Source organism: Mauremys reevesii, linkage group 11 (genome assembly GCF_016161935.1).
Source record: "Mauremys reevesii isolate NIE-2019 linkage group 11, ASM1616193v1, whole genome shotgun sequence".
NCBI classification, from domain to species: Eukaryota; Metazoa; Chordata; order Testudines; family Geoemydidae; genus Mauremys; species Mauremys reevesii.
In genome coordinates this window covers 49,389,767-49,405,385 of record NC_052633.1, presented here as the reverse complement: position 1 = coordinate 49,405,385, position 15,619 = coordinate 49,389,767, and the positions used below count along the sequence as shown (strand labels likewise).

Here is a 15,619-nt window from a genome sequence, read left to right as displayed (position 1 = left end):
TGTTTGTTATAGCAATTAATATTGTTTTTGTAAATATTTTCAAACACAAACTTTAATAACCAATTTTTTTAAACACAACACAAAAGAAAATCGTATAAAAATTAAAACAAAATGAAGTTTAAAAGCAGGTTTATGTACACATGTTGAGGGTAATACACTTTTATGGTATTTGCTTGTGCTTGGGAGACAAATTTGAAATGTTTAGTTAGCTTTAACATTTTACAACATAAACGGACATCATATATATCTTTTTAAAAACATTTTGGCTATAATGCAGGCTAGAGGACCTCACTCAGTAATTTCTCGTTGAGCTAGAGCATATCTTTTAGAATAGTAATTAATAGTAAAGGAGTTCTTTATGATCCTGGCTAATGCTGTATAATTCTACAAGCTGAATGTTTAGCGGATGGGATATATACTGTAAAAGTGTTAAAAACGTGGAAGAGAAAAATCCTTCAAATAAATATCCATCTCCATGAGGGCAATATATAAAAACACGGATATGTTTTTCTTATTGCTTTTGCCATTATAGTACCATGATGAAAATATTTTAGACTATACAATCTAATTTTAATGCTTTGCTTCAAGTAATTTTAATCTAGTCTTTTTTTGTTTAAAATCAAATACCAATCATTACTGAAATAATAAAAAATGTATAACAATATCAGAAAAAGGTAAAAGAAATAAACAGTACTGAAATAACCCCTTCAACCATGACATTACATTGTGAAGGCATTGGTTGTTAAAGTTATGCTGTGCTTTGCATTGGAATCCTTCCATTTCATACTTCATTGACTGAATTTAGTTATCGGGTTTGTCCACAATATATCTTCAGGGGACAATTGAACATCATATGTTTTTAAGAAACCATTTACTAACTTTTGCAGAGGAAACAATGTTCCCTTTCTGAGATACTGCCTTATTTTGCTCACATTTCTTTGGGTTACTCTAACTAAACTACCACCATCCCCACAGATGATAATATATAAAGCCATTTTTTTCATGAACCCTGTAAATTTAAATCATAATCGATGCCCAAATGTATAGTTAATTAGGCCCCCACCGTGTTTAGGAAAACAAGGACTAATATGTACCACCTTTCTCCTTGGATTTTAAAGCTCATTAAGCAAATGAATAGCTTGCTGCTCTAAGGCCATGTTGTTTGACTAACTTCTTTAGTGATTGCTTCCAAATTATACATAGCTATAAAATCTGCAAGAACAGTTTCCAGCTCATACACATTTAGCATGATTCTTGCTGGCTCAGCTGGGAGGAGATTCCTTTTGAAGCTCACCTGGCAGAAGAGCTGCTTATTATCACAAGGCTCCTGGTTTTACTCTCCTGCAGTAATGGGCAAGAAGTACCACATGGATAAGACAAGCAATCAAGAGAGGTTCTTTGCTCTGGTTTCTAGAGCACATTATGGATCTGTGACTATAATATGGAAACCAGCGGACTAATAGATTTTTTTCTACATTTCATACCTGGAAATGTCACCCTTAAATTTTGAAGGTTGTCATTGTGACTCTGTTTTATGTAAGTTTTCATATCAGTGAAACAATAGAAAGTTTTACAGAGAGTTTTGTTATGATAAGTGTGGGGGGGGTACATGGACCATATAATGTTTCTTCAGTGCCCTAATTCTGTCATTCTGCTGACTCCTAAATGAAAAAGTAACTTGACTGACTAACCCAGTGTAAATACTAGGGAGACAGCACAACATATAGTTTTAATTGTACTGATTTTCTGCAGCATGGTGAGTATTAAAATATTATGGACCACAGAGCTCTTGTGTGAGAATTATAGCACACCAAATCAGAAAAGGTCAGTAGATACAAAAGAGTTTCTCTGCTTGTAACATTAGTTAACATAAATGTTCAGATTTAAAACATTTCAAAGAAAATGTTTAAAGAGGAATGTATTAACATGTTCTTAGCTTATCTATAGTAAAAAATCATTACTACGTATAGGCTTTGGGACAGGTCAGCATAGGGTGACCCATTTTTCAAAATCCAAAAAATGGGACACATGCAGGAGCCCCGCCCCCTGACCAGGGGCAGGGCCTTCGGGGAAAGAGGAGGACCACGGGGCAGGATCTTGTGACAAAGGGGGGGCAAAGGCCCACCTCAGCCCCTCTCCCCCACCACCAGGAAGAGGCTGGCACTGCCCCTGAGCCTCAGGCAGGCACGGATAGGCACCGCAGGGAATTCAGAACAAATGCTGTCCCAGAGTCATTCAGTCATTCAGGGAGAGTCTAGAGAGATTCATATCCTACTGAACGGTGAGCTGTCCAGCAATCTCGAAGTTCAATTTCCAGAACTTGATAACCTGTCATCTTGTTATCTAGCACTGGAGAATGAATTTATAAAAATATTCTTATCTTTTTTTTCTCTTTGGCAGATGCAAGACAAAAGTCTACCCTGATGAACTCCCAAATACAAGTGTAGTTATAGTATTTCATAATGAAGCCTGGAGTACTTTGCTTCGAACTGTTTACAGTGTTATAAACCGATCCCCACACTATCTGCTTTCTGAGGTTATCTTGGTGGATGATGCCAGTGAAAGAGGTATAACCCTTGCTCAAATTTTCTTATGGATAGTTATAATAATTTGATAGATTTAAAATGTACATATTTTGTTAGTGTCACATTTGAGAACCCTGCAGCAGGGATTGTAAATCAATGGAGTTTTAACCAGTAATGAATTTGACCTCCAACTCCAGAGAGACGCAGTTTTGATTGTTTCCTGGATTAAGTAGCTCAGTAATAATGGTGTTTTTCAGTGACCATATTGGACAACTGGTCATAAAGAATTTTAATGTATTTGGGAAGGTGCTAAGACATGGACGTTCCTGTAGCAGTAATTGACAGATATTCTGACTGGAACTGAATGTTTACAGAGAGATTTGTGAGAACTGTGCCAATATTTCCGATAAAGAATATCATGAAGAATATAGTGTCCTATGTGTCTGTTGTTCACTTCTCTCCTAACAAGGAAATGACTCACCCTTGAGGTTTAAACTTGCTTGAATGTCAGAAGCTTGAACAGTTTTCTCAGATTACTCTTTGTTTTTTGTTTTTAATTTATTTTGTGCCCGAGTTTCATATAGCCTCAATTACTGGTTTAAAAAACTATTTGAGGTTAGGAAAAGCAGTTTTCAGTAACAAAAACTGCTTTTGACAATGTTAATGTTTTAAAAATAAAAAAAGCTAAAATAATGGAACTGGTGAAAAGGCAAAAAATGTCAGTGTATTTGCTTTGGATGTCAAAATGTTTGCACAGCACTGCATCATGAGGACTGCAGGATTTGGAAGCTGTGTTGCCTGATTTCTCTATGGGTTCCAAAACCAAATACTGCAAGATGCACCTCAAAGATTTTCCTGAGCCTTCTGTCCTCATGGAGGTTTTACCATAGGCTGGTGCGTTACTGTCCTATATCTGCAGCGGTTTTAAAAATAAATGCAGGGGAATTTGAAGCTTATTGCACAGTATGAAAGGTACGGTCTTTTTTAATCCACTGATTAGCTACAGCATCATATCCTGTTCAGCATTATATAGCTGTCACATTATATCAGGCGCAGGGCTGTGCAATTATTTTGACATGCGAAGCAACTGAATTTTTTTGGCTTTCCCCAGTTCCACATTTTTAGCATTTTTCCTCTTCCAAAATATTAAAGTGGTCAAAAGCCTTTTTTGTGACTGAAAACTTCCCCTCCATGCAGTATGGCTCCCTTACTGGCATCCTCTAGTCTGTGAGGGGTGCCCTTGGAGGGATTGCAGGTACAGAGCTGGTGTTTAGTGCTGCCCTAAGTAGCATTAACATCCACATGGCTACCCAACTACATATCCCTGTTTCAGAGAATAGAGGGGAAGCGCACGCTCTCTCACTCACGCTCACAATGTGCAGCTGTTACTAAGGGGTTTTGAGGAGGGAGAAGTATGTTGCACTGGCTTCACTCTATCTTCCTTCCACTGCTCTGGGTTTTTCCCTGGACTTTTTGTTGCTCCCTTCCAAATCAGACATCAAAGAGAAGCACAGTGTCAAAGTACTTAACAGGACCCTCATACACAGGGAAATGGTATGTTATAGAAGCTCCCAAACTGCTGAAGAAGCTTATTAAAAGTGGATTTATTTGAAAACTAAACTTAGACTCTACAACAAAATAGCAAAAACATATATTTAATCAAAGTACACATTTCTGGATTGAATTTACACTCAGCTTTGACTGACCAGTGCTATAAATAGGAAATTAATCATAATCTTTTCCACTTGAATTCTTTTATTTGCATGGTCTTCTCATGGGACCCATTTAACCAGAACTATATTGCAATCCTAGAATGTGAGCAGTGTCCTAATGTAAGCCTCCATGACCTGAAAACTTACCTCTCATTCTTCAGAAAATTGACAAAGATGTCTGTATTTCCTGAAATGTGCTTTCAGGACCTTTGGTCTTTCAATATTCATAGAATCATAGAATATCAGGGTTGGAAGGGACCTCAGGAGATCATCTAATCCAACCCCCTGCTCAAAGCAGGACAAATTCCCAGACAGTGTTTTTTTTTTGTTTAACCCCAGTTCCCTAAATGGCCCCCTCAAGGATTGAACTCTCAACCCTGGGTTTAGCAGGCCAATGCTCAAACCAAATATTGTCCAAGAATTACTCCGAGTGACCACTATGATCTATTACTGTTCTATTTTGAATCGTCACTGACTGCTGAATCTAGTTTGAACAAAAGTTTTTCTTGTATTTTTAAATTGCATTTGGCAGATTTTCTGAAAGCCTCATTAGAAAATTATGTGAAAAATTTGGAAGTGCCAGTAAAAATTATTAGGATGGAACAACGGTCAGGACTGATCCGTGCTCGGCTCAGAGGAGCAGCGGCTTCTAAGGGCAAGGTCATAACTTTCCTGGATGCACACTGTGAATGCACTTTCGGCTGGCTTGAGCCCCTCCTGGCAAGAATAAAGGAAGACAGGTAAGGATGGATATACGTTCTTCTGCATGATGACAATGCCTGCTACACTGCTCTAGTTAAGGGTCTGTCAGAGTTTCCATTACAACCCTTTATTTTCAGTGTGATTATATCTTGGCTATAAAAAGAATCTTCTTTGGCCTGAATACACTGAAAACAAGTCATCAACCTGACAGCATTTTTTAGTTTAAACAAATGGTTCAGTACTTTTTCCTCTTACAGTAGTGCCCCAAATTAATTTCTTAATAAATATTTTTATCGGGTTAAGATGCTTTAATAGTTATTGTATCTTTATTCCTACAGGGTCTCTGTTACTGGAGCTGGTAATAATAGTTAATAAATGAAGCCTTTGATTTCTGTGGCACCTATCCAATCTTTGGCTGGCAAACTAACCTGCCACCTTTGTTTGGTTCATGAGTGCTTGTGTATGCAATGCATTCCTCCACTAGCCCCATCTGTTCTCTTCTTGTGAGCTCACAAGCAATTGGAATTTATGCTTATCCTGTCTTCCAAGTGGATGGTGCAATGTGTACCTGCTCAGTTTATGTGCGTAAGTGAATCCCCAGTCGAAACCAGAAATCAGAGCCCCAAAGCCTTGCTATCATCACTTTTTGCTATTGCTTTAAAAAGCAAATTCCATACACTTGTGTTTTATGTTGAGGAAGCAAGTGTGTGTGTGTGTGTGTGTGTGAGAGAGAGAGAGAGAGAGTGTAATAATACCTTCTTGCCTGCCTACCTATCTACAAACACTGTTGTGTTCACGGCCAAAAAAGACTCTTTGCCTCTATTTGTGAAGCAGATGGACTGCAAGAGGTCTCCACAAAATGTTCCCGGAGTGATCCAGACAGCAGAGGGGCAACAGCAACCAGTTACTTCAGCAGCTGCTGGGGTTAAAGATGGGTGGAGTGTCTCCTGTGTTTGAAGGATGATGGGTCACTGTGGGGAGGAGGGCAAATGTGTTAGTGTAGCGGGGACAGGGCTATGCATTGGAGGAAAGTGGCTTCACTGCATCAGTTGAATGCTGCAACAACAACTAAAGAGTGTTTTTTCCTATGTGTAGAGAAGGGATATGGGGTTTATGTGGAGGGTGTCTCTACAAAGGAGAGGGTATAGTGAAAGGAGATGGGCAGGAACTGTTCAGATATGTGGGGAGCAAAGGAATGGAGAAACTTTACAATATCAGTTCAGTTTTACTCTTGGGGTAAAAAATGCAGCATTGTCCCTGCTTGCTTGAAGGACGGGGATGTCTGTGCATGGGGATAGGAATCAGCAGTCTGACCTGGTGTTTGTTGAGGGGAGAGGGGGTGTCAAGGCTTCATAACTCACTGTGTAGAAGCTTGCTGCTTCTCATTTGATGGCCTTCCCCCAGCATCATCATCTCAGCGACCCCAAGTGCTAGGAGATGATGAAATCACCTGTGTCTGAACCAAACCAATTTAAAGATAATCTTTTGTGTGTGTGAGAAGATCACAAATGCACAAGAGGCATGAAAGAAAGCTGACTGTTGCACTCTCACGGTTGCTGTTTAGTATAATATGCTTTACTAATTGTTTACAATAATTTGTATGCAGCTGTTATTGAAGAGTTAGGAAAATACACAATCTTTTAAATTGTGGTGCTCTAATTGCATCTTATTCTAATGTTTCACTAATGTATAGGGGATTTTTACAGTTTACACAGTGACCCATATGTTATAAACAGTGTTAGAAATTATGAACTGATAAAAACATCAAGCATAGCAAAGAGAAAAGCTATCTCACTGGGGATAAAATAACATATGGCACCCGTTGCAGAAAAGTTAAAGCTATGTGGTACAGAGGTCAGCTTGGCACAACAGCAGCAAAATTTAGGTGTATTTCAAAATCTGTCTGGCTCAGTTATGGGGCTTCTCTTTAGCCAGCGCCAGTACTGATACAGAGGATACTGAGAAACAAGTTGTTACTCTGCATAGTTTCAAGCAAATACACAGATTATGCTGTGTATGGACATTATATAGTCTGTACCATGTTTGGCCTTCTGAGCGGGTGTTTTGTTAACATGGACATCAGCTTGAAAGTCAATTAAATCACTCTATTATAGAATATTGAGCAATGAAAATATGTACAGAAGCCCCATAAAAATACTTGTACAGAGTAAGTGATGAAATGAAAACTGAAACCTTAATGAAACATTTCAGTTTTATTCCAAATTCATGACAGATTTGCTGAGGTTTGAGTGAACCTAGATGAATTTTTGACCAACCTGCACCAACTTAATGCATTTGGATGGAAACTGTGGGAACTCCCTATTTGGTTACCATAAGCCAGTCCTGAAATCTGGTAGCTTAAAGCTGGGCTGTGATTTGAAGTTGGGAGACTAAACTTGGAGTGAAACTCAGGGAGTGCAAGCCCATGTAAACAGAAATGGGGGGGAAAAGGGTTTGCAAAAAAAAAATCTGACAGCTAGAAAATTAATTTTGCACAATCTTGTTTCCAAATAAAAACTGTAGCGTGAGTCTTGATTTGTATGCAGAGAAGCCACAACAGAAAGGGATCTCTAGCATATTAATATGCATTAAAATTGAAATTTCTTATTTTAAAAAGTACTTTTTTTTCTTATAGAAAAACTGTTGTCTGTCCAATCATTGATGTGATCAGTGACGATACATTTGAATACATGGCTGGGTCAGACATGACATACGGAGGGTTTAATTGGAAGCTTAATTTTCGCTGGTATCCTGTTCCTCAGAGAGAGATGGACAGAAGGAAAGGAGACAGAACCTTGCCTGTGAGGTAAGGAGACTGGGCAAAGGATGCTATCATATTATCTTTAACTAAATTGCATAATTGTGAGCATTGCAGTGTTTTATTTGTGGTTAATCATTTTTAATGATTAATACTTTACTGAAATTAAAATGTATACATATCCAGAAAGCATAAAGGTGTGGCACATCTTTTAGATTAAAACAATAGAAGACCATTTTCTCACCTATTCATAGCACTGCAATATAATTATCAGAATTGAGCAAATGCCTTAAAGTTCTTCTGTGAGTAGTCAACAAAATAAAAAATGAATTTGTTTCGATGTGTTTGTCCACTTTGTATTAATTTTCTTCATATATTCTAGTGAAGAAGTTTATTGGCTAGCATGTTCATAAAAACAATGAATTTTAAGCTAATATTAGAAAGTACTTGTGGAGAATAACTTCTGAACTTGTAAAATTCAAATATTTTCCCTAGAAACTTGATTTTAAAATTCATGCTCTTCTAGACAGGGAACAGAATTGATACCTACAGTACATGTCCTATCAAATCTAACAAACATATCTCCCATTCCAGTATTGACTGCTGTCAATGAATTGCTCATGAATGATCTACAGACTAAGAATTAGTCACAAAAAGTATTTGGTGACTCACTTTAACACATTTGAGAAACTTGCTATCAGCTTGTAGAAAATTTGTGAACAGAAAAAAAAATACTGACATTCATTGACTAAATTATTTGCTATGGATTATTTGCTCAACTCTAATAGCTATAATGGTCCTCATGACAGTTAATGAAAGTATTGAAAAGCTGAAATAATGATTTCCAACATGTCCGAGGCATAATGCTGGATTGGGAATTTCCCCAACTTCATGTCCCATGACAGTGTGCAACAGGCAGATAAAGAGAGAGCCAGCTCAGGTTGAAATAGTTCATAATGCAGCCAAAAAAAAAGAGGTTTCCAGACAAGACAATGGATAATAAAAGAAATTTTCATAATTATGTACGTCTGAAAGGGCAGAAATCTATAATTCTATGTTCTTCAGAGTTGTGGGTTTAGGTTTTTTAATATATTTCTGCTTGACAATGAAGTTATCAGGAACCATCTTTTCTTCCACTTATTTATTAGGAAAAACTACAGAATCTTGGTATGTAGAATATAAGGATTAAATGCTTTCGCACAGCTGAGAGGGGGAGGGTCAAAGGTGGCTTTCTGACACCTTTCTGTCCCCTCTATCTGAATCCAAACTGCACCCTGCTGCAGCCAACCTCCAAGGGTCTATTCTTCAGACTAGCCAGTGCATTTAACACCCCTGTGAGAAGACCATTATGCCAGGGCTAGGAGAGGAGGGGGAGGGCGGGCTATCGCTGCTCTGTACCACCTGGTGACTCCTCCATGCCGGTTGCCTGTCAAGCTTTAAGGGGTCCAGGATATGTCTCTTAAATCTTTGACTAGAAAGCATGTGCCAAATTCTGTTTGGAAATTGCTTTGGGGAATGGGACGCTGGACAGTATATAATGGCCCTATTTAAACTGCCAGCAATTTTTGATAATTACCACAACATGGTATTGGGGATACCACAATTATTCCTATTTCTAATGTAAGGAAACAGTACCATGGGTACCTTAGGTGATAAATGTTGACTTTTAAAATAATTACCACTGTAAATGTTAGCCTTGCTTCACATTTAGGGCTTAATGCTTTCCGGTGTGGCATGGACTCGGGGATGGCTGTCAGGGAGCTGATTCTGGCTCTGTGATTCTTGGAGCTACTTCCAGCCCCAAAGCTATGTCGAGATGCTTCTTGGCAGCACTAGCAGTGCCAGTGATGGATCCTTTATGGATCCTACAGCAGTAGAGGAGAACAGTGGCAGAGCAAAGCTCAACCAGGTGCCATTCCCATCCATAATGTACCAGTACCTCCTCTCCAGACACACACACACACACACACACACACACACACACACACACACACACAGCTATTGATGGACAGGCCTCGAGCAAATATTGTCCCAAAGAGCAAAATTATAATGGTGAGGGAAATACACCACAAGCAAGGAAACTATCTTCCCCCTGGGTCAAATTTTACTGCTATCATCTGCAGAGCCCCTCAATAGCCATTTCACTAATGCTGAGATGTTCGTGTAAAATCCAAAGAGTTAATTCTTACCACTGCCCCTACTGGCTCAGCCTCTCTTCCTCCTCACCTGGTGGCGCCATCCTCCATGCCCCCTTCTGTACTGGCTCTCTGTTCCCTCACATCCCTGTGTGGTGCTTTGTGTGTCAACCTCCAGACAGCAAATGTGAAAAATCAGGATGGGGGTGGGGAGTAATAGGAGCCTATATAAGGAAAAGACCCAAAATTGGGACCGTCCCTATAATATTGGGACATCTGGTCACCCTAATCTCCTTGCTTGACTTATCCACTCTCCCAGCTCCTGAATAATGGCACTGACTTGTGGGGAATTTCAAGAAATTCAAAAAATGCTGCTGGCACCAGCTCTCCTCTCCATGGTTACCAACTCCTTTAGTGAGAAAATGTTTGTGTTTGTGAGAAACTTGCTGGTATGTTGGCTGGTCAGTGTAGGACTTCACTGCTGATATCCTACTTCCCTCTCTTGGAGTCAAGTAGCATTATTTTATAGATTGGTCCTGAGCCAAAACCAGTCAACGGATTTTAATTTAAAAAACTCCTTTTATTAAAATAAAAATCCTGAAGAGGTTGGGAAGAGACAGAATAAGATACTTATTTGGCAGGTGCTTTCTGTTTTTAGCTGAGGTTGCTTGAAATGTTAAAAGTAGGCCTGTTGGAAATAATTAGTGAGCAAAGTAATCTATCACATGGCTAATTATATTACATAAATTATAGTGTGTGGGTTTATTTTGATTTACAAACAAATTATTAACTCCTAGACATGTATGAAAATTCACAAAATGGAATTTGTAATAAGTTAAAATTATATTAAAATAACATTAACTTGCCTATAATCCGCCCCAGCTTCAAAACAAAATATTCCCCAATTATCCACCCCATTCCCCTCTTTCCTGTGCCTTAGGGGAAAAACTGGGATGACAAGTGAGTCTTGCAGCTTGTTTTGATGGCCACCTGATCCAGGCCCCGATATACCAGGATAAGTGAGTTTCAGAGTCAAGAGCCTCTTATCAAGAACACCTACCACCAGTTACTCCTATTTAAACTAATGTTAGCTCAGACACCACAGGTGAGCGTGGCTGCTGTGATGTCCCATGTGGGGGAAAGGCTGTCTCAAGTAGCCAGGACCCTCACCCCAATCTTTTTTTCATAAGTCAAAACAGCATATGAAACTGGAAATCAGCAGGCAGCTAGTGCATTTCCTGAGCACAAGTACAGTGGGCTTCCTATAGGAAATAATATATAATTAGTGATCTATTGTGTTTGATGCTATCTGCAATTTCCAAATAGCTTTTAAAGCATAGCCTCATATGGAGCTCACTGCAATAAATCAACCTGGAGGTGTCAAAGACATGGATAATAGTAACAAGGTCTGAATCCAAAAGAAAATGATTCAATATTCTAGCCAAGCCTAAAGTGTTTTTGGCAACCACTGCTACTTCAGAAGCCACTGGGGATCCAAAACAAAAAACAAAAAAACCCCTCATACTGCAAATCTTAGCAACAAACCTTTTCTTCTGGTTGATTTTCCCATTCTACAAGCATCTGGGTTAAGTACTGTGAGTGTGTATCTAGATCTGTTTTTCTGTCCAACTGATTAAATAGGTGTATATAACACCACTGAATTACATGTTTTCTTGAATGTGTGTATTGCATCCAAGTTCTGTTCTTTGGCACACTGAAAGTTAAGGTGGTTGTACACATATAATTGAAAGAAGAATGTTACCCAGAGTATCTATCATCTATGATAAGTTAATATTGGTTCACACCTATCTTTCCCTTTTTATATTCAGTAGCAACATGCATACACTCTAGTATAAAATAAGAGTTGCTTCGTAAAGATCTTTACCACCTTTAGTAAGAAAGATCTGGATAATTCAGTCATAAGTCACCCAACTTGCTCATGAAGATAAGTCTTAACAGAGCTCAGTCATCTTGTATTTTGTGTATATAAATCCCGATAAGTTGAACATGAAATTTACTGTAAACTCTAACCAATAGAATGTATCTGGTTCTTTTTCTTCAGTCGATGGAAATAAGCGCTAGACTTACTTGCTTTGTTTGCCCTAGAAATTACAAGAAACTGTTTTATGAAATTTAATTTTGTAAGATGATTGGGAAGGTGAAGCAACAGAAATATCTGCCTTTGCTGGAGTTTCTAGAATTTATGGCAAATGCTTAATTAATTCAATGACTGTTGTAAAAGCCTACAGACAATTGTCATCCAATACAGTTGTAAAGAAAACTTTATTAGTGTAAACTATAACTGAAAAAGAAGCTCTGTCAGATAGCTTTAAAAAACAAATCACCCACAATGAACAGTAGCTGTGGGAATTCATAAGTCTCTTATTTTATATTAATTAGTGATGCTTAGTGTAGCAAATAAAGATTCAGAATTCAGTTACAGTAAAATTAAAATACCTTGATCCGATGTACAGTCACTGCTGTCACTATTCTTCACAAATGTGTCCCTATTATTTTGATCTCATATTTTTCTCCTTTGTTTCCAAAACACTGCTCCAGTGTCCTTGTTCCCTTTCCTGTTTCCTCCTCACCATAGAGTCAGGAAGTCTACCTAGCTAGATTTTTATAAGGTCACCATAGTATATTATCTCCTCCAATAATAATTTTGCACTTACATGGTGCATTTCACCCAAAGAACTCTTAGCATTTTTACAAAGGTGGCTACCACCCCCAGTTTACAGGTAGTAAGTGACCTGCCTAAAACCACACAGCCAACCTGGAATAGAATCCAGCTCACTCAACCTGCTGTCCTCTACACTATCTACTAAGCTGTGTTACTTTGTTCATGATTCCAAACAAATTCTCCATTTCTCTTTCAGCTGGGGAGAGAGGTAAAGATTATAGGGACAAAGAAACATTTTTGGATAACAAGAACCAACCAAGCAACTTTCTGCCAAAATTCAAACACAGAATCGAATCAGAACCTTTTCTAAAGTTCAGGAAGAATTAGCTGGATTTTTCTCAGGCTTGATTGTTATCTTGTTTTTTTCACAAATGTAATTATTTTAGTCTATAACAAAAGCACCACAACACCAAGAGAAAAATCTGTGACTAAAATTACAGAATGAGGAAAAAGGGAGGGAGGGGGTGGGGAGAGAGAGAGAGGAAATCCCCAAGAGCAGATTGATTTCCAGAGCCAAAGTAGTTTAGACAAGCATTGCACTTGGGGATTCTCCCTAGAACCAGTTGGAACCTTCACACCTTTAAAGGTTTTTCCATCAGTTGTTCTCTTGCAGAAATAAAACCTGGACTGTGATTGATCATTCTTCAGTGTTTGAACCCAAATATTGTCTGGGCCCAGGCAGCCTATGGAAGTTGCTGCAGGACACTTCCTTTAAAAGGTTGCTTTGTTTATCTAAAATAGAGTAAGATGTAAGGACTGCCAATCAATATATGTCTTAATTAAGCTCCTACTTAACCCCAAAGTTTTTATCCTGCTCCCATTTAAGTAAATGACAAAACTCCCATTGACTTTCACTGGAATAACCTTAGGCCCAGTAGAGCTGCAATAGGTTGGACCTTTTCAAAATGCTTTATTTTTATACATGCACAGTCCCCTCTTCTGCGAGTACAGAGATTCCTCAGGCTGCAGAACCAATGGGATTAAGCTATGTAACGGGAGAGAGGGTGGCTGGATGCCATGGGCACATAAGAGGAGAAAAGTCCCTGCCAGCCACAGAACCCTTCTCCAAGTGAGCTCCCTTCATGGTTGTGCACAAAGAATGGAAGGGGTGTGGCTGGAGGACCCACTAGTACTTAGATCTTCTGCCCTACAAGTGGGAGGTGTGATCATGTATGGCTCCAGCCATCAGGCTTCAAACTACAGCCACATTGCATGCATTCCACCAAGGGGTGTCTATCCCTTTGTCTTCCAACATTTTCTCTGACAGCCATTGATTTCACTCCATTGATGATTGCAACCAACATGGTGGTTATAAAACTACCAGCCATTGGCTGAAAGGATATACTGGACACTAGGAGGAGTTGTGAAATCAAAAGACAATGGGAGCAAGTTTGAGGGGCAGTTATAGTAACTTCCAAACCACTATTCTTTTTTAGCTCTTGATGACAAAATGAAAGAATTACAAATCAGAGCTTTATGTAACTAATTACAGGCATCAATCCAACATGTAGCTGTGATTAATTAAAATGGAATAACAAACACCACAGGGAATTTTGAACCATGCACTTTTGTCAGGTTGTTGTATCCCACCACTGCCCAAATGATGAGAGAGAGAGAGAGAGGGTTAACCAAATCACATACTCTTGCTAAGCAGAATGACTTCCTTAATATTTGCCTTTAAATAGCTTTGCATACTATTTGTGCTCTGCAGAGCTCACCGTGTCTTTGAGAAAGTTCATTCCTCCTCCTCCTGTCAGTGTGCCAACATATTATCATGCTTCAGGCAACAGAATACTGTCTGTGCTGAGAACAGTTTAAATGCAGCTTGTGTCTTCATACCTACAATGTCAAAAATACCAGATATTTTTGAGCTGTGCATGTTAAAGCTGTCCACACCAGTCCATCTTTTCTGGATATCACCATATTCATCTTCCCTTCTTAAAAGCTCAGTTCACTAGGTGCTAACATTTATTGAGTCACTCTTTATTTTGACATTTTTGCTTTCTTCCTAAGCATTTTATTATTATGCCAACTACTATGAATAAAAATAAAAGAACAAACATATAGAGAGAGTAGGGAACGTATCTTTTTTTTCTCATTCTCCATCCCAACAACTGGATGATGTCTGATACTAGTAGGAACCTATATAAATAGGATCCTTATTCCAGATTGCGTATAGATAATGTCCTTATTTATCTTGCATACCTTAAGGTGATCTATAGTTTGCATTTTTGGCTGTGTGTTGAGGCAGTCAACAAGGATGCCAGCTGGTGAAACTGTAGTTCTGTTTTTTGGGTTGTGGTTGGACTGAGACCACCAAATCATACGGCATAGAGTGGTACGATGGAAAGGATTGTTGGTTATGCTAAACTGGGCTAAAGTTGAACTAATGACTTGGGAGCAAAAAGCTTTATGTCTCATTCATAATTCCTAGTACCACAGGAAATGATGACTTGTCCACATTCCCTCATGTTGCTAAATGTGATTCATGTAATTTGCGACTGTAAAATATGTTGTGTGCAGTGTTGTTGTAGGCATGTTGGTCCCAGGATGTTAGAAAGACAAGCTGGATGTAGTAATATCTTTTTTAGGGCCAACTTCTGTTGGTGAAAGAGACAAGCTTCAAGCTGACACAGAGCTCTTCTTCAGAGCTCTGTGTGGAGCGTGAAAGCTCCTCTCTTTCTCCAAGAAAAGTTGTTTCAGTAAAAGATACAATTTCACCCATCTTGTCAGTGTAAAAATATGTAACTCATCAATTTCCACTTAGAATTCTTGGAGCCAAAGTTAAATATAACAGGTAATACTCTGTGCTGCTCTTCTGAAAGGTACAGCACGGATTTCACAACCAGGATCAGGGGGACATAGGGCCGCTTTAAGCCAACTTTCTTCCCTCCCAGTTCTAGGCTGCTCCAGGGCTTGAGGAGACTCCCAACATAACTTGGACAGCCCTGGAGGCCTTATCTAATTTTTGGCAGCTCCTCTATAGACCATAGTGCTGCCTAGAATGTCTGCAGCCTCCCCACCAGCATGCCTCTCTGTCCCTATGCCCTAGCTTGCAAGGTGATCATTGGGAGGCAGTATTCCACAGGCCCTGCACTGACTGA

General features: G+C 39.0%; 1 protein-coding gene across 10 annotated transcripts in view; it reads left to right on the top strand.

The window, feature by feature from the left end:
* Positions 1 to 15,619, top strand: part of GALNT13 (polypeptide N-acetylgalactosaminyltransferase 13) — a 369,936-nt gene that overhangs the window by 218,359 nt on the left and 135,958 nt on the right. For all 10 annotated transcript variants that reach the window (XM_039494889.1, XM_039494888.1, XM_039494892.1 and 7 more), the window contains 3 exons: positions 2,401 to 2,567; positions 4,770 to 4,977; positions 7,575 to 7,745. In XM_039494889.1, coding sequence (XP_039350823.1) covers positions 2,401 to 2,567; positions 4,770 to 4,977; positions 7,575 to 7,745 — 546 coding nt within the window. The remainder of the gene's footprint in view (positions 1 to 2,400; positions 2,568 to 4,769; positions 4,978 to 7,574; positions 7,746 to 15,619) is intronic.